This window comes from Carassius auratus, chromosome 49 (genome assembly GCF_003368295.1).
Source record: "Carassius auratus strain Wakin chromosome 49, ASM336829v1, whole genome shotgun sequence".
Lineage (NCBI taxonomy): Eukaryota > Metazoa > Chordata > Actinopteri > Cypriniformes > Cyprinidae > Carassius > Carassius auratus.
Window position 1 is genome coordinate 14610934 of NC_039291.1, and position 16677 is coordinate 14627610.

The 16677-nt window shown below is 35.1% G+C and overlaps 1 protein-coding gene across 4 annotated transcripts in view; it reads left to right on the forward strand.

Moving 5' to 3' along the window:
* The window catches only part of pard3aa (par-3 family cell polarity regulator alpha, a), a 408430-nt gene that overhangs the window by 261159 nt on the left and 130594 nt on the right, over positions 1 to 16677 (forward strand). For 2 of the 4 annotated variants that reach the window (XM_026238220.1, XM_026238222.1), the window contains 3 exons: positions 3829 to 4015; positions 8614 to 8762; positions 10871 to 10915. In XM_026238220.1, coding sequence (XP_026094005.1) covers positions 3829 to 4015; positions 8614 to 8762; positions 10871 to 10915 — 381 coding nt within the window. The remainder of the gene's footprint in view (positions 1 to 3828; positions 4016 to 8613; positions 8763 to 10870; positions 10916 to 16677) is intronic. The other 2 variants (XM_026238223.1, XM_026238224.1) reach the window with 1 other exon arrangement.

Below are 16677 nucleotides of genomic sequence, written 5' to 3' on the forward strand. Positions count from 1 at the left end.
GACGTGAGCAGGATTTGTCAGTCGCTAACACCTTCCCTCCAGAACAAAGCTCTCTCAAGGACATCCAGCAGGGTTTTTTAGTACTGCTTACTGAGCAGGTACCTCATTGTGCCTTTACAAACCATTGGAAATTAAGCGGTCCTCTACTTCTGATGTCCTGTTCTCTTCACAGAGCCGAATTTATAATAAGCCAAGTACACCTTCACTATTTTTCTTCTCCTGCAATTAAGAGGTCAGTTTTTAGGCAGATTTTATATGATTCACCATGAAATAATGAGTGTAAGTTGGCGGACAGAGGATATAATCTCAATAAAACGGTAGGCCTATTAGTTTTCCGCGGCAGAATTGTGGTCTCAGAGTTTTTATCTTCCATGTTAAAGACTTTCACCTTTTCACAGTGTCACATTGGCTGTTTCTGTAGGTGTCCTTTACACCATTTAGCATAGCCAAGAGTAACTCTCCTTGTACGAGGAGGTCAGCCCTTGTGTCAAAAAATCCATTGGAAAGGTCTCGTTTAATGCAAGAACATGACTGTATTCAGCAGTAAAGCCAATTATAACCATGTTCTGCATGAGCAAAAAAAAAAAGAAAGAACAAGACCTTGCATGGACAGACTGCCATTTTTAAGTGTGTGGATCCTTTCTTTTTTGGTTTTATTTCTTTTTTCTTCAGGATTTCGTCTTGGTCTTTGACACAGGGTTCCCACGGGTCCTTGAAATCCTTGAAAGTTTGTGAATCTGAAAAAATAATAATAATAATTTCAAGGCCCTGCAAAGTTTTTGAAAATAAACATATATAAATGTCCTTGAAAGTTCTTGAATTTATTTATTTAAAAAAAAGTTTTCTGGAACAGAATTCCATAGTATTCCCTTTGGTTCACTATTGTGTTATTTCACCAATTCACCATTTACGTTTGTCACGTGCATTTATGCATTGCATTAAGTGTTTCACACGTAAGATACTTTGTGTTGTTCATGGCCATGGATTTCACAAACACTACTACTACGATGGTACCTCAGAGTTTCACAGACACACTGTGAAATCAATGTTGAATTGCTTTGCTTGTTAAGATAATGTAAACCCATGAGGCAAGAAAAACTTAAAAGCATTTTCATATATCTTAAAACTTCTGGTTACATGAGCCTAAGCTCTTTTCAATAAAATCTATGCAAAATAGAGTTGCCAACCATTCCATACAGCCTAATACATAAGTGTCACGTATTTAAGGCATCAGAGAAGTGTTCAGTATGTAAGCTATAGGGATGCAATTTATCCTGTATTCGCAGGCATACGCCATATGTCCATCTAGATCATACAAATTATAAATAATAATTCTTTTTGCACAAATTATTGTTTTAATTGTTAACATAGCCGCTCAAGGAAGGCTTTATGACCTTGCCTGGTCACTTCCACTTCACAGCGAGTGGTGATTATTAAAATGTGATTATTTCTGAGAAACTTTTATAATGTAAACCTTTTATACACATACTTTTGTGTCATTTCCGTATCACGCACAAATCTTACTTCGCGAGAAGATTCAATATTATATATATTATACTTTACATTTGCCCAGTGAGTATCGTGATGTTTTTCTCCTCAGATTTATTTGTTATTGCAGTCATGTGTTGGGCTTTGGCTTTTTTTTATACAGTTTCTGCTATTGAGCATATGTTTCTGTGAATATCTTGGTGTACACTCATGTATAAATGTCTTCTCGACTCAGCAAGTGTGAAATTCAAGTTTTCAGAGTTGCGCACACATATGCATTCATTTGTACGCCGGTCCATTATCTGTGCACCAGTGAGAGAAGTGTCCCGTGTTTCTTGACCCACTGCTCAGGCTGTGTGTAATACGCTGATGCAACCGCTCGGTAACTTCTTCTCCAGTGTTATGGATGATTGCTATGAGATGAAGCTCTGGGGTCTGGAGTCTCTCGTGGATCTTCACCGTGTCCCCTGTCCTGCGGGACGGACCCCCTGCAGCATCAAAGCCTCTTGTAAACGTCCAGACGACCTTGAGAGCTCCAGAGCCACCATGCTTTGCATTTTCTTAATGTTTCGTCAGTCATGTTGATGAAATCAAATGAAATTTGTCTTCATATCTTACCGCTGTGAAAACACTGCTCATCTCCAAGTTCTTCTGTAAATATTTGAAAATGTTTCGTCTTGTGTACATGTTGATGGTTCACTGATGAAGGTTTAGCAGATTGTTCGTTAGAGGAGTGTTAATGTCTCTGTGGGTTGGGTTAGTGTTCTGGTTAGCAGAGTCAGTGTATGATTCGCTTCACTTCCTGAAGATTCATGCTGTTCATTTACTGTTCAGGACTGTGTGTGCGTTCACACATTTTGAGTGGCCTTTTTCCATGTATGCTCTGATGCCAGTGCACTAAATTGACATGACAAAACTTCTCTAATTGACTCCACTAATTACAAATTTGTCATTTTGGTTATGATTAATCCAAAATGACATACACTTATTAACAGAAACAGTCCTTGTGGAGTGATCTAAATTTGACTTTCTTATGGACATAATTCAGATTTTTACAATCTGCCCTTAAGGTTAAACCTATGACCCATCAGTCGGCGTCACAGATCTTTAACCACTAGGCTACTACTAGGCACTAATATCGAAAAAAAAACAAAAAAATTATATATAGCCTATATATATATATATATATATATATATATATATATATATATATATATATATATATATATATATATATTATTGCATTTTATTTTTAAATGTGTAATGGGCACAACAATTGTATTTGTATTTTTATTTTATTTATATTTATATAATATTTTATGTGTTTTATTTTTAAATTAATCATATACTTTTTTATATTTGCATTTTATTTAGTTTTAAAACATATTTTATTTAACATTTGATGTGCAGAACAATTGTATATTTTACATTTTATTTTATTTTATTGTTCTTTACAATTTATTTGTTTTATTTTTTAATGAATCACAATCATTCATTCATTTTTATTATATATATATATATATATATGTATGTATGTATGTATGTATGTATGTATGTATGTATGTATATATAATATAAAATTTTTTACATATACACTATATAATTTATTTATTTATTTATTATTATTTTTTTTTATTTTTTTTTGAAGGTAAAATTGTTATCATGCCAAAGCTGCAAGATTCAGATGTTGATGTTGTGTGCTTGGCCTGATGACACAATACACATGAACATTCGTTTATTTCTGCTCAAGTATTTTGTGGTCTGGGCCTCGCTGAAACTAAATCTCAGTATTATTTTTGCTGGAAGGATGCCAGGATTATTTTTTTCATGTAGGAGTAATTACATTTGATTGCTCTTCAGCTGCTAAAGTTGCAAAATGACTTATAGTTTAAATAAATACACTTGGAAAGACACACAGCGGAACTCCAGGAGTTCATGTTAGGATGGAAATGCCTCATTTTAATTGTGAACATGTGCTTTTCGTTCTGCTCAAACATCCTTGTTTAATCTCCGGCTGCTTTGTTTTTTTTTTTTTTTTTTTTTTTTTTTTTTTTTTTTTTTTTTTTGTTGACTTACAGTAAGTGACTTTTTTACCTGTGTTTTGGTTTCAGACTCAAATGTAATTGTTTTTTTTGCGGTGCATAAATGTTTATATGGAACAGTTTGGTCACATGTGAGTGTACACCTTACTTCTTACACTCTTAGAGGGATATAAGTCACTTTTTGCGGTCGTTCAAAGCCAGTTTGTCCTCCAGATTAGTGAAGCTGATCTCAAAGTTTAGCACTTCCACTTTTTTTCGTCTCCCAGCAAAACGTTGACGTACTCTGTCCGTCTCGCAGGTCACTTCCAGCTGTCCCCCACTGTGAATATGCCCCAGGACGACACCGTCATCATTGAAGATGATAGGCCACCTGTTCTTCCTGCCCACATGTCTGACCAGTCGTCCTCCAGCTCCCATGAAGACATGGGATTTGTGACAGAAATGCCAGGATCCTGGCCCAAAGATGTCCAGATACAGGACGAAAGGTAAGGTTATCACCTACCACACAATCACCAGGACATGAAAGCCTTGAGTTATTCAGGTTTTTTATTTTTTTATGTATGCATATAGGGTTTTACATGTTTGTTTATTTATTTATTAATTTTAATGTGTGTGCTTAAAATATTATTGATAATTGCTCTAGAGTGTGTGTTTAGGAACAACAGACATGATTTAACAGCGTTTGGAGATCAGCCTGAGAATCACAACTAACTCGATGACAACTAGTCACAAATGATGCTCTTTCATTTAGTTCTGATCTTAAATCACCTAAAACATCTCACCATCAAAACAACAAAAACAAATCCTCATTTTAAACCATAAAGTGTTTCTTTCAAGCACAAACAGCAAGTCAGTGTTTCTGCATTATTAAAATGTTTGGCATTCAGTCATTCAGGAGCGCATTGATTGACCTCAGCTAATGTTTTGTGAGGTCTCGTCCACCAAAAAGGCCGAATCGCAGCCCGTTATGTTTCCACACAGCGCTGAGATGTGAGAGCTGCTGAATAAATGAGAGCGCTGATGGTGTTGGTGACAGCTGTCCCGTCCCAGCAGGGAGGACGATCAGTGTTTTGGGTTTAGAAGCGCTGTGAGATATCGTGACACTGCTCCTGTCTTGAACATGTGTGTTTAATAATGCATGGAGTCTGTGCTTTAGCAGAACGTCTGAAAGTATTACTGTTTGAAATTTAGGGTACTTTTCACCATGATTTAACTCTAACATGTATATGGTGGTTAAAGCTGAAGTTGAGTTAAATAATACAATAGTTGCATGGATCTACCCATAGTTATAAATATATAACACATGCTGTTAATATGGTCTTACTACAGATAGCACAGTAACATTGCTGTTTATATGCTAACACTGCTTGTATTTTTATATTTGCAGTTATTTTATCACATCTATAATGATATTTAGATTTTATTTTCATATCAGTTTTTCCCCAAATTTTATTAAATATTTATATTTTGTTTTAGATTAATTTAAAATGAATGAATGAATTTTTTAATAGTTTTAGTTAACAGTGCAACACTATTGCTTAGTAAACAGTAACAGAACTGAACAGGGAGTATTTCATGTTTACTTTTATTGCAATTTTGCATTATGATGATTAATACAGTAGTCTGTTTCCTTAGTGTGTGTGTGTGTGTGTGTGTGTGTGTGTGTGTGTGTGTGTGTGTGTGTGTGTGTGTGTGTGCGTGTGCGTGTGTGTCTCTGCACGCTTTCCCACAAAGCCTTTCAGGTCCAGTGTCTGTTTTTTTTTTTTTTATATATATATATATATATATATATATATATATATATATATATATATATATATATATATACTTACTTTATGTTGTATGTATTGTGTTTGTGATGTCAAATGTTTGTAGTCATGGATTGAGGCCATAGCAGTGCTCTCTCTCTCTCTCTCTCTCTCTCTCTCTCTCTCACACACACACACACACACACTCCGCTGCACTGCCTTGGGCTAGTGTGAATTATTCATGTCTAAGAGGCCTTATAAGCACACCACACTCTCTTCTCTCAGTTTTACACTCTTATGCAGATTTATGATCAAATTAATTTACAGTAGCAGAAGACACACGTGCATATCTCTCTCTGATGAATCACCTCAGCAACACATGCATGCGGTCCACATGAATCCCGATGTTATACGTCCACTGGAGGGCGCTACCACTGGAACATCACACAGATCAAATAAGAATTACATTTGATATTGTTTATGGTTCATTTTTCAAAATAAAGTAAAGTCAGCTGCACTGCATTGTGGGATACATACACCTACATAATGTGCAAAGTAAACTTAGTTTATTCTGCAGAAATAGAGTAATATTGTAGATCACTCTTAAATATTAAGGTATTTTAGTGGTCCCATGAAGATCCCTTTACAACCATGTGTCTACTTTTTTTTCTTTTCTTTTTTCTTTGTATAAGTAAAAAAACATATTCTTACAGAATATTTGTTTATTATTATTATATAGACTATACACTAAACATCAACTAAAAGTAAAAGTAAAATGTAAAAATGTATGATATCAATAGCAACTATAATAGTATCTCAGTGATGCTCAGTGTTGCCTAATTCTGGCTGAATTGAACTCACATATGACACATCAAACGGCAAATCCTCTGTGTCCGGTAGTTTCCAGCGGTTCTGGTTCTGGTGATGTGTGCTAGTGTCTGACCAGAGTTAATTGGACGTGTCTCTAATGATTAATTGATGGAGTGTCTGGATGGTCACGTCATAGTTGACTGAGAGACTTTTGGGGATTTAACTTGTGTTAAGAACTTGAACACCGTACAGTGTTCGACATGCGTATCTCATAAAGCCGTATGAAGTCGTATCTCATGTGTGTTGATATATTGCTGACTGTTTTAATTACACATTGTCCTCTCCCCAAATGCTAATGGATCCCTGTTGGATATGCATATTAAGACACACAGCGGTGTGCTGAACACCTCCCAGATGTGCTTCACACTCCAGCCTCTGGAGTTTCCATCATACTGGGGTTCAGATTCATCTCTGATGAACATATCTCCCTACGACCCACACACATGCACCGCTTTTCACCCTAACACTGAGGACAGTGTCTCCATCACGCGTCATCATTTAACAAACCTTGTGTTGTTACAAAAAGATATTTCTTATGTCTCTTTCAAAAAGACAATAAAGAAAACAAAGCTTAAGATATTTTTAGTTTATCATAACTTCTGCAAATTTGAAAAAATATTTAATGCAAAAAGTTATTATTTTTTTTATTTACCATTATGTTAATTTTATTATTATGAAGATGTACTTATGTAACAGAATGGTAGATGAAATTAAATAAAGTGATAGAAAAATGAACTGAAAAGTATAATAGAAAATCTATTTCTCACACGAAGTTATCAAACGAAGAGTCACGATATTGACACAAGTTGCATGTATTACAATTATGAGAACTTTTCCATCCTTTTTGAAATTTGATTTAGTTTTTCCCATTTTCTGTAAGCACATTACTTTGTGTTCCACAGAATAACAAAAGTCAAATGGACAATATTTATGGCTGATTTATTTCTATAAATTAAGCAATACAAATAAACAAATAAATAAAAAGCTGTGTGCTGTCCTCTCAATAACAAAATAAACACAAACATGACAGTGATGAGAAAACAGCAGTTAAGAAAGCATCTGATCATAGCCATGTTTGCAGTTCAGTCCTGCAGTCGTCACATCACTTTTAATTATAGCACTTTATACAGAAGACTGCTTTATACAGTAGCACTTATACAGCAGGCATGTTTACAGTATTAAACATATATATATATATATATATATATATATATATATATATATATATATATATATATATATATATATATATATATATATATATATAAACCTTGTCAGTGTTTTCAAACCCTGAATTAACTCAGTTTTGTTCTGCTCTTGTTTGAAACCGTTTCACTTGAAGTAGATCAGGCCTTTAGTCCAGTATGTTTGAGTCAGTCAAGGAGTTGTAGTGTTTAATATGATAGAAGAGAGAGAACTAAAATAATTATGAGGGAATTCGGAAGGAATTGAGAATACATTAACCTTATCTTCAGCATAGGGTGAGCTCTGTCTTCAGTCGATATGTGCTAGACGGCATGCATCTACTCAAGCATCATAACACCACGATCAATACCAACAACAGACCCGTCTGCCCTCGCTAATACAACACATCCTACACATCTACATGTGGAGCAAACGCTTCACACCACAGCAGTCTTTAGTACAGTTACTGCGCTGATATCCAGACTCTGAACCTCTCTCTCAGTCGTTTGGGTCCTCTAAAGCTTGTCTTGCTCCCATGCTTTCTCAAAGTTCAGACGTGTTTTTGTGATTTGCATCAGAGCTCCTATCGTTCTGCAGTGCATTATGAACAGCAATAAACTCACTCGGAGTAAAAGGATTCGTGATTTCAAACACTAAAGAGGAAAGTAGGGACTAAAGGAAAGGTTTTCTGTAAGTGTGATGTAAGTAGGAGGCTCACAGGAACAGATCTGGACACAGTTCAATCCCAGGGAAAGCTGTGACGTATCCGCTTGCCTCCTTTTGTTTCTCATGAGATAATATGAATATGAGAACTTGAGTCTCAAGTGCATTATTTGTTCTTAAAGTTTTATGGATGAACATTCATTTTTAAATTATAAGGACTTTAAGAATAAAGTAATGACAAGTAAAAATATTTCTGGGTATTTCTACAGTGGCATCAGTAACTAAACCTTTAGTTTTGTGTGACGCCGCATCCATATATTTAATAACCCAGTTAAATTATTAGAATATGTGTCTCTGGGTATTTGCACTAAAGATTATTTCATTCAAGTTCTAGGACTAAAAAAAAAAAAACGTACTAATGTAATAATAAGCTTACATTATCATTATCATCATCATTATTATTAAACAGTATAATAAATAATATAACATGATTACTTGAATTAACATAAATAATTTTGAATAATAAATGGACAGAATCAGAGTCAGTCAATCAATTAATAAATAATAAAAGGAGAGTATTTTATTAAATAATGTTTCATATTTCTCCTGTCTTTCAGCACACTCTGTCCAGACGCAGATATGGATGGTGTGTTTCAGAGGGAAGGCTTCGGCCGGCAGAGCATTTCAGAAAAGAGGACCAAACAGTTCAGCGATGCTGCTCAACTGGAGATCGTCAAGAGCCGCAAGTCGAAGAGTATGGACCTAGGTAACCTCACGCTCAACACTGGCCCTCCCCAAACCACTTCCTGTCCCTTGCCTCGCTGCTTCCTGTTCCTTCGCAATCCAGCAGCGTGGTATGTGAGCCGGGGTGTGTAAGCTAGCACAGCGCTTAACGTTAAAGCTAATAATATCAGGCACAGCAATGGCTACAACAAACTTAAAAGAGCACAGAGAGTCCTTAAACATAAAAAAAAAAAATCTCTCCTAACTATCATACGTATCACACATCTCTCAAAGTAGGCTTAAAGCTCACCTCTGAGGTGGGTTTGAGGGACTCAAGGACAGGTCAGGGTTGTTGAGGGTGAAGCAGGTCTGTCTCAGGGGACGCACAGCTTCTGCCGCATGGCTGCGTGGCTAATCGGAGGAGATAAAACATCGCTTTCATCCTCTTTATCCTCAGCCAACATCAGGACCACAGTCTCCTGAGACCGGACCAAGTCCCGCTCAGTCAAGACCAGACTAGACACTCGAGACAACGTCCCGCTCTTTACACTTCACTGGCAAAAGTGAATTGAGTGGAAGCTGATATAGCACTTTAAAAAAACGAGAAAAAGAGGCAAAAGGAATGTCTTTTGGCAGCAGATGAGACCCGTTTCAGTGCCTCATCAAGCTGTAGTTAGACTCTGGATATGAGAGTTGTTGGTGTTCAATTGGTACACACATAAACACATAGAGTACTGTAACACAAATATAAAGTAACCCCAAAAAGTTTTTGGACACTCAAAGGGTTAAAGATGTCACAAATTAAATTGAATTAATAAAGCACTGACTTACTGACACTTAATGGATCATGATCATACTTAATAACGTAACGTAACAGTACTATTAATGTACTGATGTACTATTTATGTACTACTAATAATTAATGTAATGGTTACTTTGTTAGGACACCTGTGAGATCTTTTAAATAATAATAATAATAATAATAATAATAATAATAATAATAATAATAATAATAATAATAATAATTTTATGTAAATATTATTTTTATGTTTATGTGAAATGAATGTTTGGGTATAATATTTATATTTATTTAATTTAAATATTTATTTATTTCAAAAGTTTGGGCTCAGTACTTTTTTTAAATACTATTTTGCAAGCTAATGTTATTTAAATTATATCAACATATTTCTATTTCGAATAGATGCTGTTCTTTTCAACTTTTCAAAGGAAAAAAAAAAGTAATGCATCATGGTTTCAACAAAAATATTGTGCAGCACAACTGTGTTCAGCATTGATAATAATCAGAAATGTTTCTTGAGCAGTAAATCATCATATTATTCTGATTTCTGAAGATCATGTGACACTGAAGACTGGAGGAATGATGCTGAAAATACAGCGGAGCATCACAGAAATACATTGCATTTCACATGTAATTAATGAACTTAGGCAGTAGTCTGAGAAACTTACTTATTTCTTCCCCAGTTTTACACAATAAATAAATGAAATGCATTTAGAGAGGACAGATGCGTCCGTCATTACTGGCCATTTCAACCGAGCAGCATTTCAAGCCCTCTCCTCTCTACTCATTAGAAACACATTTCAATTCCACCAAATCTCTTGTGCTTTCTTCTGATGAGCCATTTTCTTCAAGTGGCTTTTCTGCCATCAGGTTGAGTATATATTTTGCTCCTCTCAGGCTTTTAGAAGAACACAATCTTCAGTAACATTCTAAAGACAGATTTGATAGAGCCAGCATGGGGAAAATTACAGAAAAGAATAATAAAATAAATCAGCCTTCATGGTTTCTACCCTGTGTGTGATAAGACTGAGAGGGACAAAAAGCAACTGGTTACTCCTGGTTGATGCAGCTAAAATCACCCTAACACATGCATCTGCCCAATGCTTCTGAATGAACTCGCATGAAAATTCATTCAATTCTCTCTTTCTCTCTCACCATTTCATTGGTTTTCCCACTTCGATCGTCTGCCTCTGTCTCACGTCGTGTCTCACTTTCACCGAGTGATTTGCATGCCTCTTGGTTTGGCCTTTGGAAATGTCAAGTAAGATCTGTAATGGAATGAGTTGCATGGGTCTGAGAATGGCGGACCGTCTTGAATTAACCAATCACAATTGTTTATGCCTCCCTAACAGTAGCCGACGAGTTTAACCTCACTCCCCGCACAGAGAGGACCGAAGGTAAGGCCACTGATCAGAAACACTAACCTCACGAACACACCGGATCTCTGAGTGTCTGGGCATGCTGATGTTTTGGTGGACTTCTAATGGTGTTTTTAAATGATTTTAAACACTTTTTCAGATAAATCTCTGGAGCTCTGTTTCAGAACCTAATAATCCGCCAGCTATTGCATCCATATTTGCTTCACTTTGTTTAAAATCTAAAGCAGCATTGTGTGTAACCTTCAATGCAGGAAGCAATCCCAGAATGCATTGGGAGTGAGAAAAAAAATGTTGACTAATATTTATTTTAATTCTTAATATAAAGCACTATTTTATCTAGTGTTTATGTGCGGTAAGCTATTCAAGCGCTATTATAATCCTTTGAGAAAAGTATATACTCGTTATATTTATATAGTAGTATAAAGAAACATTTAAATTTAATCTAATTGTCTAAAACAATTGGCAATTTGATCAAGTATGTATTAGTGTCTATTCTAATTAGTATAATAGAATCTGTCTATTCTAACATGTCTTTTAGGATCAGTTCACAGAACTGTATATAAGATTTCAGTAAACACTAAAAAACATTGTTTCAAGTTTCTGTCTATTTTAAAGTGCACTTAGTTTGTATTTGTGTGTCCTTTAGCTTAGCAGTCTGCTAATGTCAAACTCAATCAAGAGATACATAGATTACAGTTATAATATTTGATTAGTTACAGTGTAGAAGAACATCACTTCACGTTTCTGTGTAATAAAAAAATATATATTTTAATTTATGTTTTAGAACACTGTAAAACTGAACAGTGAAATTAATCAAATGAAATGAGTTAATTGCACTCAAATAATAATGAAAGTTCATTGGACTTCATTTAAATAAGTTCTGTAAAATCAAGGTGAACTTAAAATGATTGCATTTTCTAGTTCCCAGCATGCTTTGCATCAGAAAAAAGAAAAAAAAAATGTCGAAATTAAGTGTAATTTTGTGCGTTTTTACACAAGATTAACATAGAGGGACATAAGTTAGTACTTAAATGTTGTATTATGTTAGAATTTACAAAGGTTTCTGTTATGTTGGTTTTGTAGTGTTACCGTTGTGGTGAAGCGTAGAGCCTGTGGTTAGGTCAACACTGTGGTTAGGTGGAAAACAAAAGACTACATTTCTGTGTATTTATTATATGAGTTGAGAAATAGAGAAAATTTTGAGTGAATTACTCTCTAATTATAAGTTGAGAAATATCAATATTTATAAGATAACTTATAATTTAAGGCAACTGGAAATGTAATTTTTAATTTAAAAACATCACTTAAATGTTTTTGTGTAATCTGTTAGAAAATAAAAGTTCTGTGAGCTTATTTAGAGTTTACAGTGTATGTATTTGCCTTTAGCTGAGAAACATGCTAATGTCAAACTATTAGAATCAGTTGTACTGTACTGATTCTGTACCGTTGAGAGATGTACTGTAGGCTACTGTAGTGTTTCAGTAGATATTTAATAATATAGAAAGTCATTGTTTTAAGTTTCTGTCTTTTTATAAATGGACAGTTTAACCCAGTGTTTAGGCAATTCGTTGTTAGTTTAGCAACATGCTAATGTCAAACTATTACAACCAATTTAGAAACATCTAGACTACCATTGTTTCATTACACTAAATAGTATAGAGAATATATATATATATATATATATATATATATATATATATATATATATATATATATATATACACAAAATTAATAAACAAATAATTTTAAACTGTTACACTTTTTAAATTTTAAACTGTTAAACATTGTTTTAAGTATTAATCTAATTAAAAATAGTAAAATTTGTCCAATGTTTATTTATTTTATTTATTTATTTTAAGCCAAGCAACATGTTAATGTCAAACTGTATTCCAGTCAATTGAGAGAAATGTAGACAACCATTTTTTCATTATACAACAAATAATACAGAAAACGTTTAAAGTACTGATCTAACATAGATGGTCAGTTTTATTCAGTATTTATTTGTTTTTAGCTTAGCAACATGCTAACTCTCTTAGAATCAGTAGTGAGTGTGGAGATGAGATTCCATGATCATTAAGATGCTCCCTATGTAGGCGGTAGACAGCAAGGCGACTCACTAGGTTTTGGAACAGAGACACAGTAATCTTAGAATGACAAATGAACAGAGCGAGACCACCGGTGACGGTGGAAATGAGTCCAAGAACAAGTTTAATCTGTGCTTGCAAGAATCCTTCCAAACGGCCCGGCCCCCCTTTGACTTCATGACTCTCCTATCAGCTGTTAACTGTTAGTAATCAATCTAACTAAACGACTGTGTGCGTTGGGCTCGTTAAGGAAGTCATTTGAAGTAATTGCCATCAAATCAGAGAGGGTGTTGCTTTCTTTTTTCCCATTGAAATGAAGTGCCATGGTGTTAAAGAGACGTTTTGGCAAAGCAAACCGCGCTGCTTGTTCTTGAGGGAATATGATGGAAGAAAACATTAATTATGCCGAGGGCAGCTGGAATGGGAAAAGAAACAGAGGTGTGTATGGATGCATGTATGTATGGATGGATGCAAACATGTGTGTGAGGAGAGATTGCTGAGGTTCTGTTTGAAATAAAGAGCCTCAATGTCAGACTGCAATTAATCCATCAATGTCAAGCGTCCAGAGCAGAGACTTCTAGTTACAGCACAGGGGAGCAGTAGTCATGCTGGGAGATACATGGAGACCATAGATTCAGAGTCATTCATTCTGTCAAAAAAGTCAAAGCTTTTCTATATTAAAGTCAACATGAAGCGCTGTTCGAACCCTTTTTATTTCCATGAAACGAGAGATGGACAAGAATTGCGGAGTTGCGTATTAATCATGTCGCTCAGAACTACTTACATCTGTTTGCTTTCACTGTTGTGAAGGTCACAGTGGTGCAGGATGCTTGCTTATCATGTGGAGAGGTCTTTAGATTAATGTATTTTGAGATAAGTTGATTTGCCTTATTTACAGAGACATCAAAAAACAACCTTTAATGGCATTGTTTTGCTAATTTGCTAATAAAGTTCCTTTAGTTAACATTGGTTATCAAATAGCTAAAATGAACTAACAATGTTAATTATTGTTCTTACAACCTAATAAACATCAAAACCCTTGTGGTTAAGATCGGCTAACATAAAGTCACCAAACTGAAGACATCTTAGCTTACAACCTTCAAAGTGCCGGTCTGTCTGTAAGTGACAGTGAGTGATGTCAGACGCTGACTGAGCAGAGCAGGTTCTGAGCATCACTGATATCATTACGCCAATGAGACCGATGACCGCGTCTTGACTGATTGGCTCGCGGCATTAGAAGTTAATTAGGACAAATGTAGAGGAGCAAGGGACAAGCTGGACATCCTCTGGTCCACTTATGATCTTGGGAATGGTGGGTGAACTAACCCCGGGACTCCTTCGATCTTTCTGGACACACCAGGATGAAACCTCCTTTGCTGCTGTGGAGATATTTAGATATTAACCTGATAACCCTTTTACGTTGATGCATAAAACAGCAGATTTCTGAATAAATAACATGCAATGAATTGTGTTTTCATGCGCAAATGCTGGCCTGTGTTACCTTGAGCATCCCTCATGAGAATACTGCTGGCCATCTCAACAATACTGTGGTCACATTCATCGCGTAAATGCTGATTACTCTTAACCAATCAAGTGCTCGAGGTGCCTTTATGGCTTTGATAATTAAAGGCACTTTACGATATAGATACAAATAGTAATAACATGGCAATATCATGAATGTGTGTGTGTGCAGTGAGAATATGACAATAAAAATAGTGTATGTGATATGATAAGAATTACACTGGTTTAAACCATTGAGGGTTGCATATCAAAATGGAAAAATGGACAACACGCAATTATGAGTTTTCCGTTCCTTGACGTGTTTTGCTCAGAGGAGGTTCAGTGCCATGTGGTTTGATTATTTCAGGATTGAGAGGGATGTCCTTTGTGTTTTCTGCTTGTATCTGCTCAGTCACTTCACTGTAGCAGATTTGTGTAAAGCTCTGAAAACCTCGTGTTCACAAGCGGTTCGGAGCATGTTGATTGAAGAGCTTGTCCAGCATATGGGGCGCGATATTAGTTCACGTGCGTGTCTGCTGTATTGGATTCTTTCCTTTTTCATTTCTATTAATAACAGAGACAGGCACGGATACAGTGTGCTTCATGAGAGAGGAGAGAGGTGACGTGGGATGAGATGGTCTGCATTGTGTCCTGGTGGACTTGAGCACTTCCTGGTCCGAGTGCTTCATTAATAAGGACAGTTCAGTCTGAAATGCACATTTCACTTCTGTGGAGCAGAAAATGTGGTTTAGGAATCATACAATTTTAATCTGTTCCTCAGCTAAACTTGGATTGACTTGCAGGAAAACCAGAAACACAGTGCACAAGTCACATGATTAACTTTTATAATGCGTATTTCTTCATTTTTGAAACTTGCAGTCCCAGTCCTCATTAAGTTTCACTTTTTATTTTAAAACTCTTCTTTCGTACGTTTACTATTATTTTTTACATTACATTATTTATTTATTCTTATAGTACTTCGTAATGCTTGCAGTATGTTTGCAGTAACTTACTCTTCCTGTAAAAGACAGATTCCGTGAATATTGATTAGTTCTTTGTCTTGGATGAGGCCGGTCACTGGTCTGGCCCTTGTAAGGTTAATCAGTAGGGTTCAGAAGGAGCCCCAGCTTCAGAAGCTTCTACCCGTTGTGAAAGAATGCTAACAGTGTCAGCTCTGGTTTGGTTCACACACTTCTAACCGCTGACCTACACCGCAGATCACCTGGAATCATTTCTAAGCATTCGGTCCACTTTTACTGATGTCTAAAACACTGTTTAAACCGTTCTTCTTTCAGAGGAAGGTAATAGATTTCTAATTGTTTTCTTACGGTGTTGGAGGTTTATTTTGCTAGGCTAATGGCTGTTTTGCTTCATGTCTTTCCTGCTAAAGATGGGCTGTGAGCTCCGCAGCTGGCAGGAACGCTCCATTTAGCGTCTGAAAACAAATCGGGAATCTCAGCGTGCTGTAGATGGAGGGAAGATGTTTTAGGAGGAGGACCAAACCATTGGGTCCACCTCAATGCATCATCTGAAAGGAGAAACGAGAAGGAGAGATATTGAAAGACAGCTATGTTTACACAGAGTGCCACCATATGTGATTTTCTTGTGCGTGGAAATTTAGTTTTTAATGTCTACTGGCATGGCAAACGTCAATTCCAGGAACTTTAATATTCCTGAACCTGCATCTGCGGTCTCTGGGACAATAATGTCATGCTATGTTTGTGTCCTGTAATCTACTAATTTAATTTAATAGTAATATGTATATATATATATTGATATTGATATTGTGTTATAAAAAATAAAATATGCATATTAAATATAATGCAAATACAATATAATATAAAATATGCAAATAAAATGCAAAAACATAAATTGTTATGTTGTGTATTTAGGACAAATTGCAGAATTTTTATTTGTTTTTTATACCCCATGCCATTGTTAGTAGCATTCAATTATATATATATATATATATATATATATATATATATATATATATATATATATATATATATATATATATATATATATATATATATATTTATTTATTTATTTATTTTTTTTAATGAAAATATATATTTTTCAAAACCATGTGAAACCAATATGCATTTAAATTCATGCATGTTACTAATAATATATTATTTAATAATTTTAAGTAGGATTTTTTCCTCCTTTTTTTTTTGGTGGGCACTCTTATAT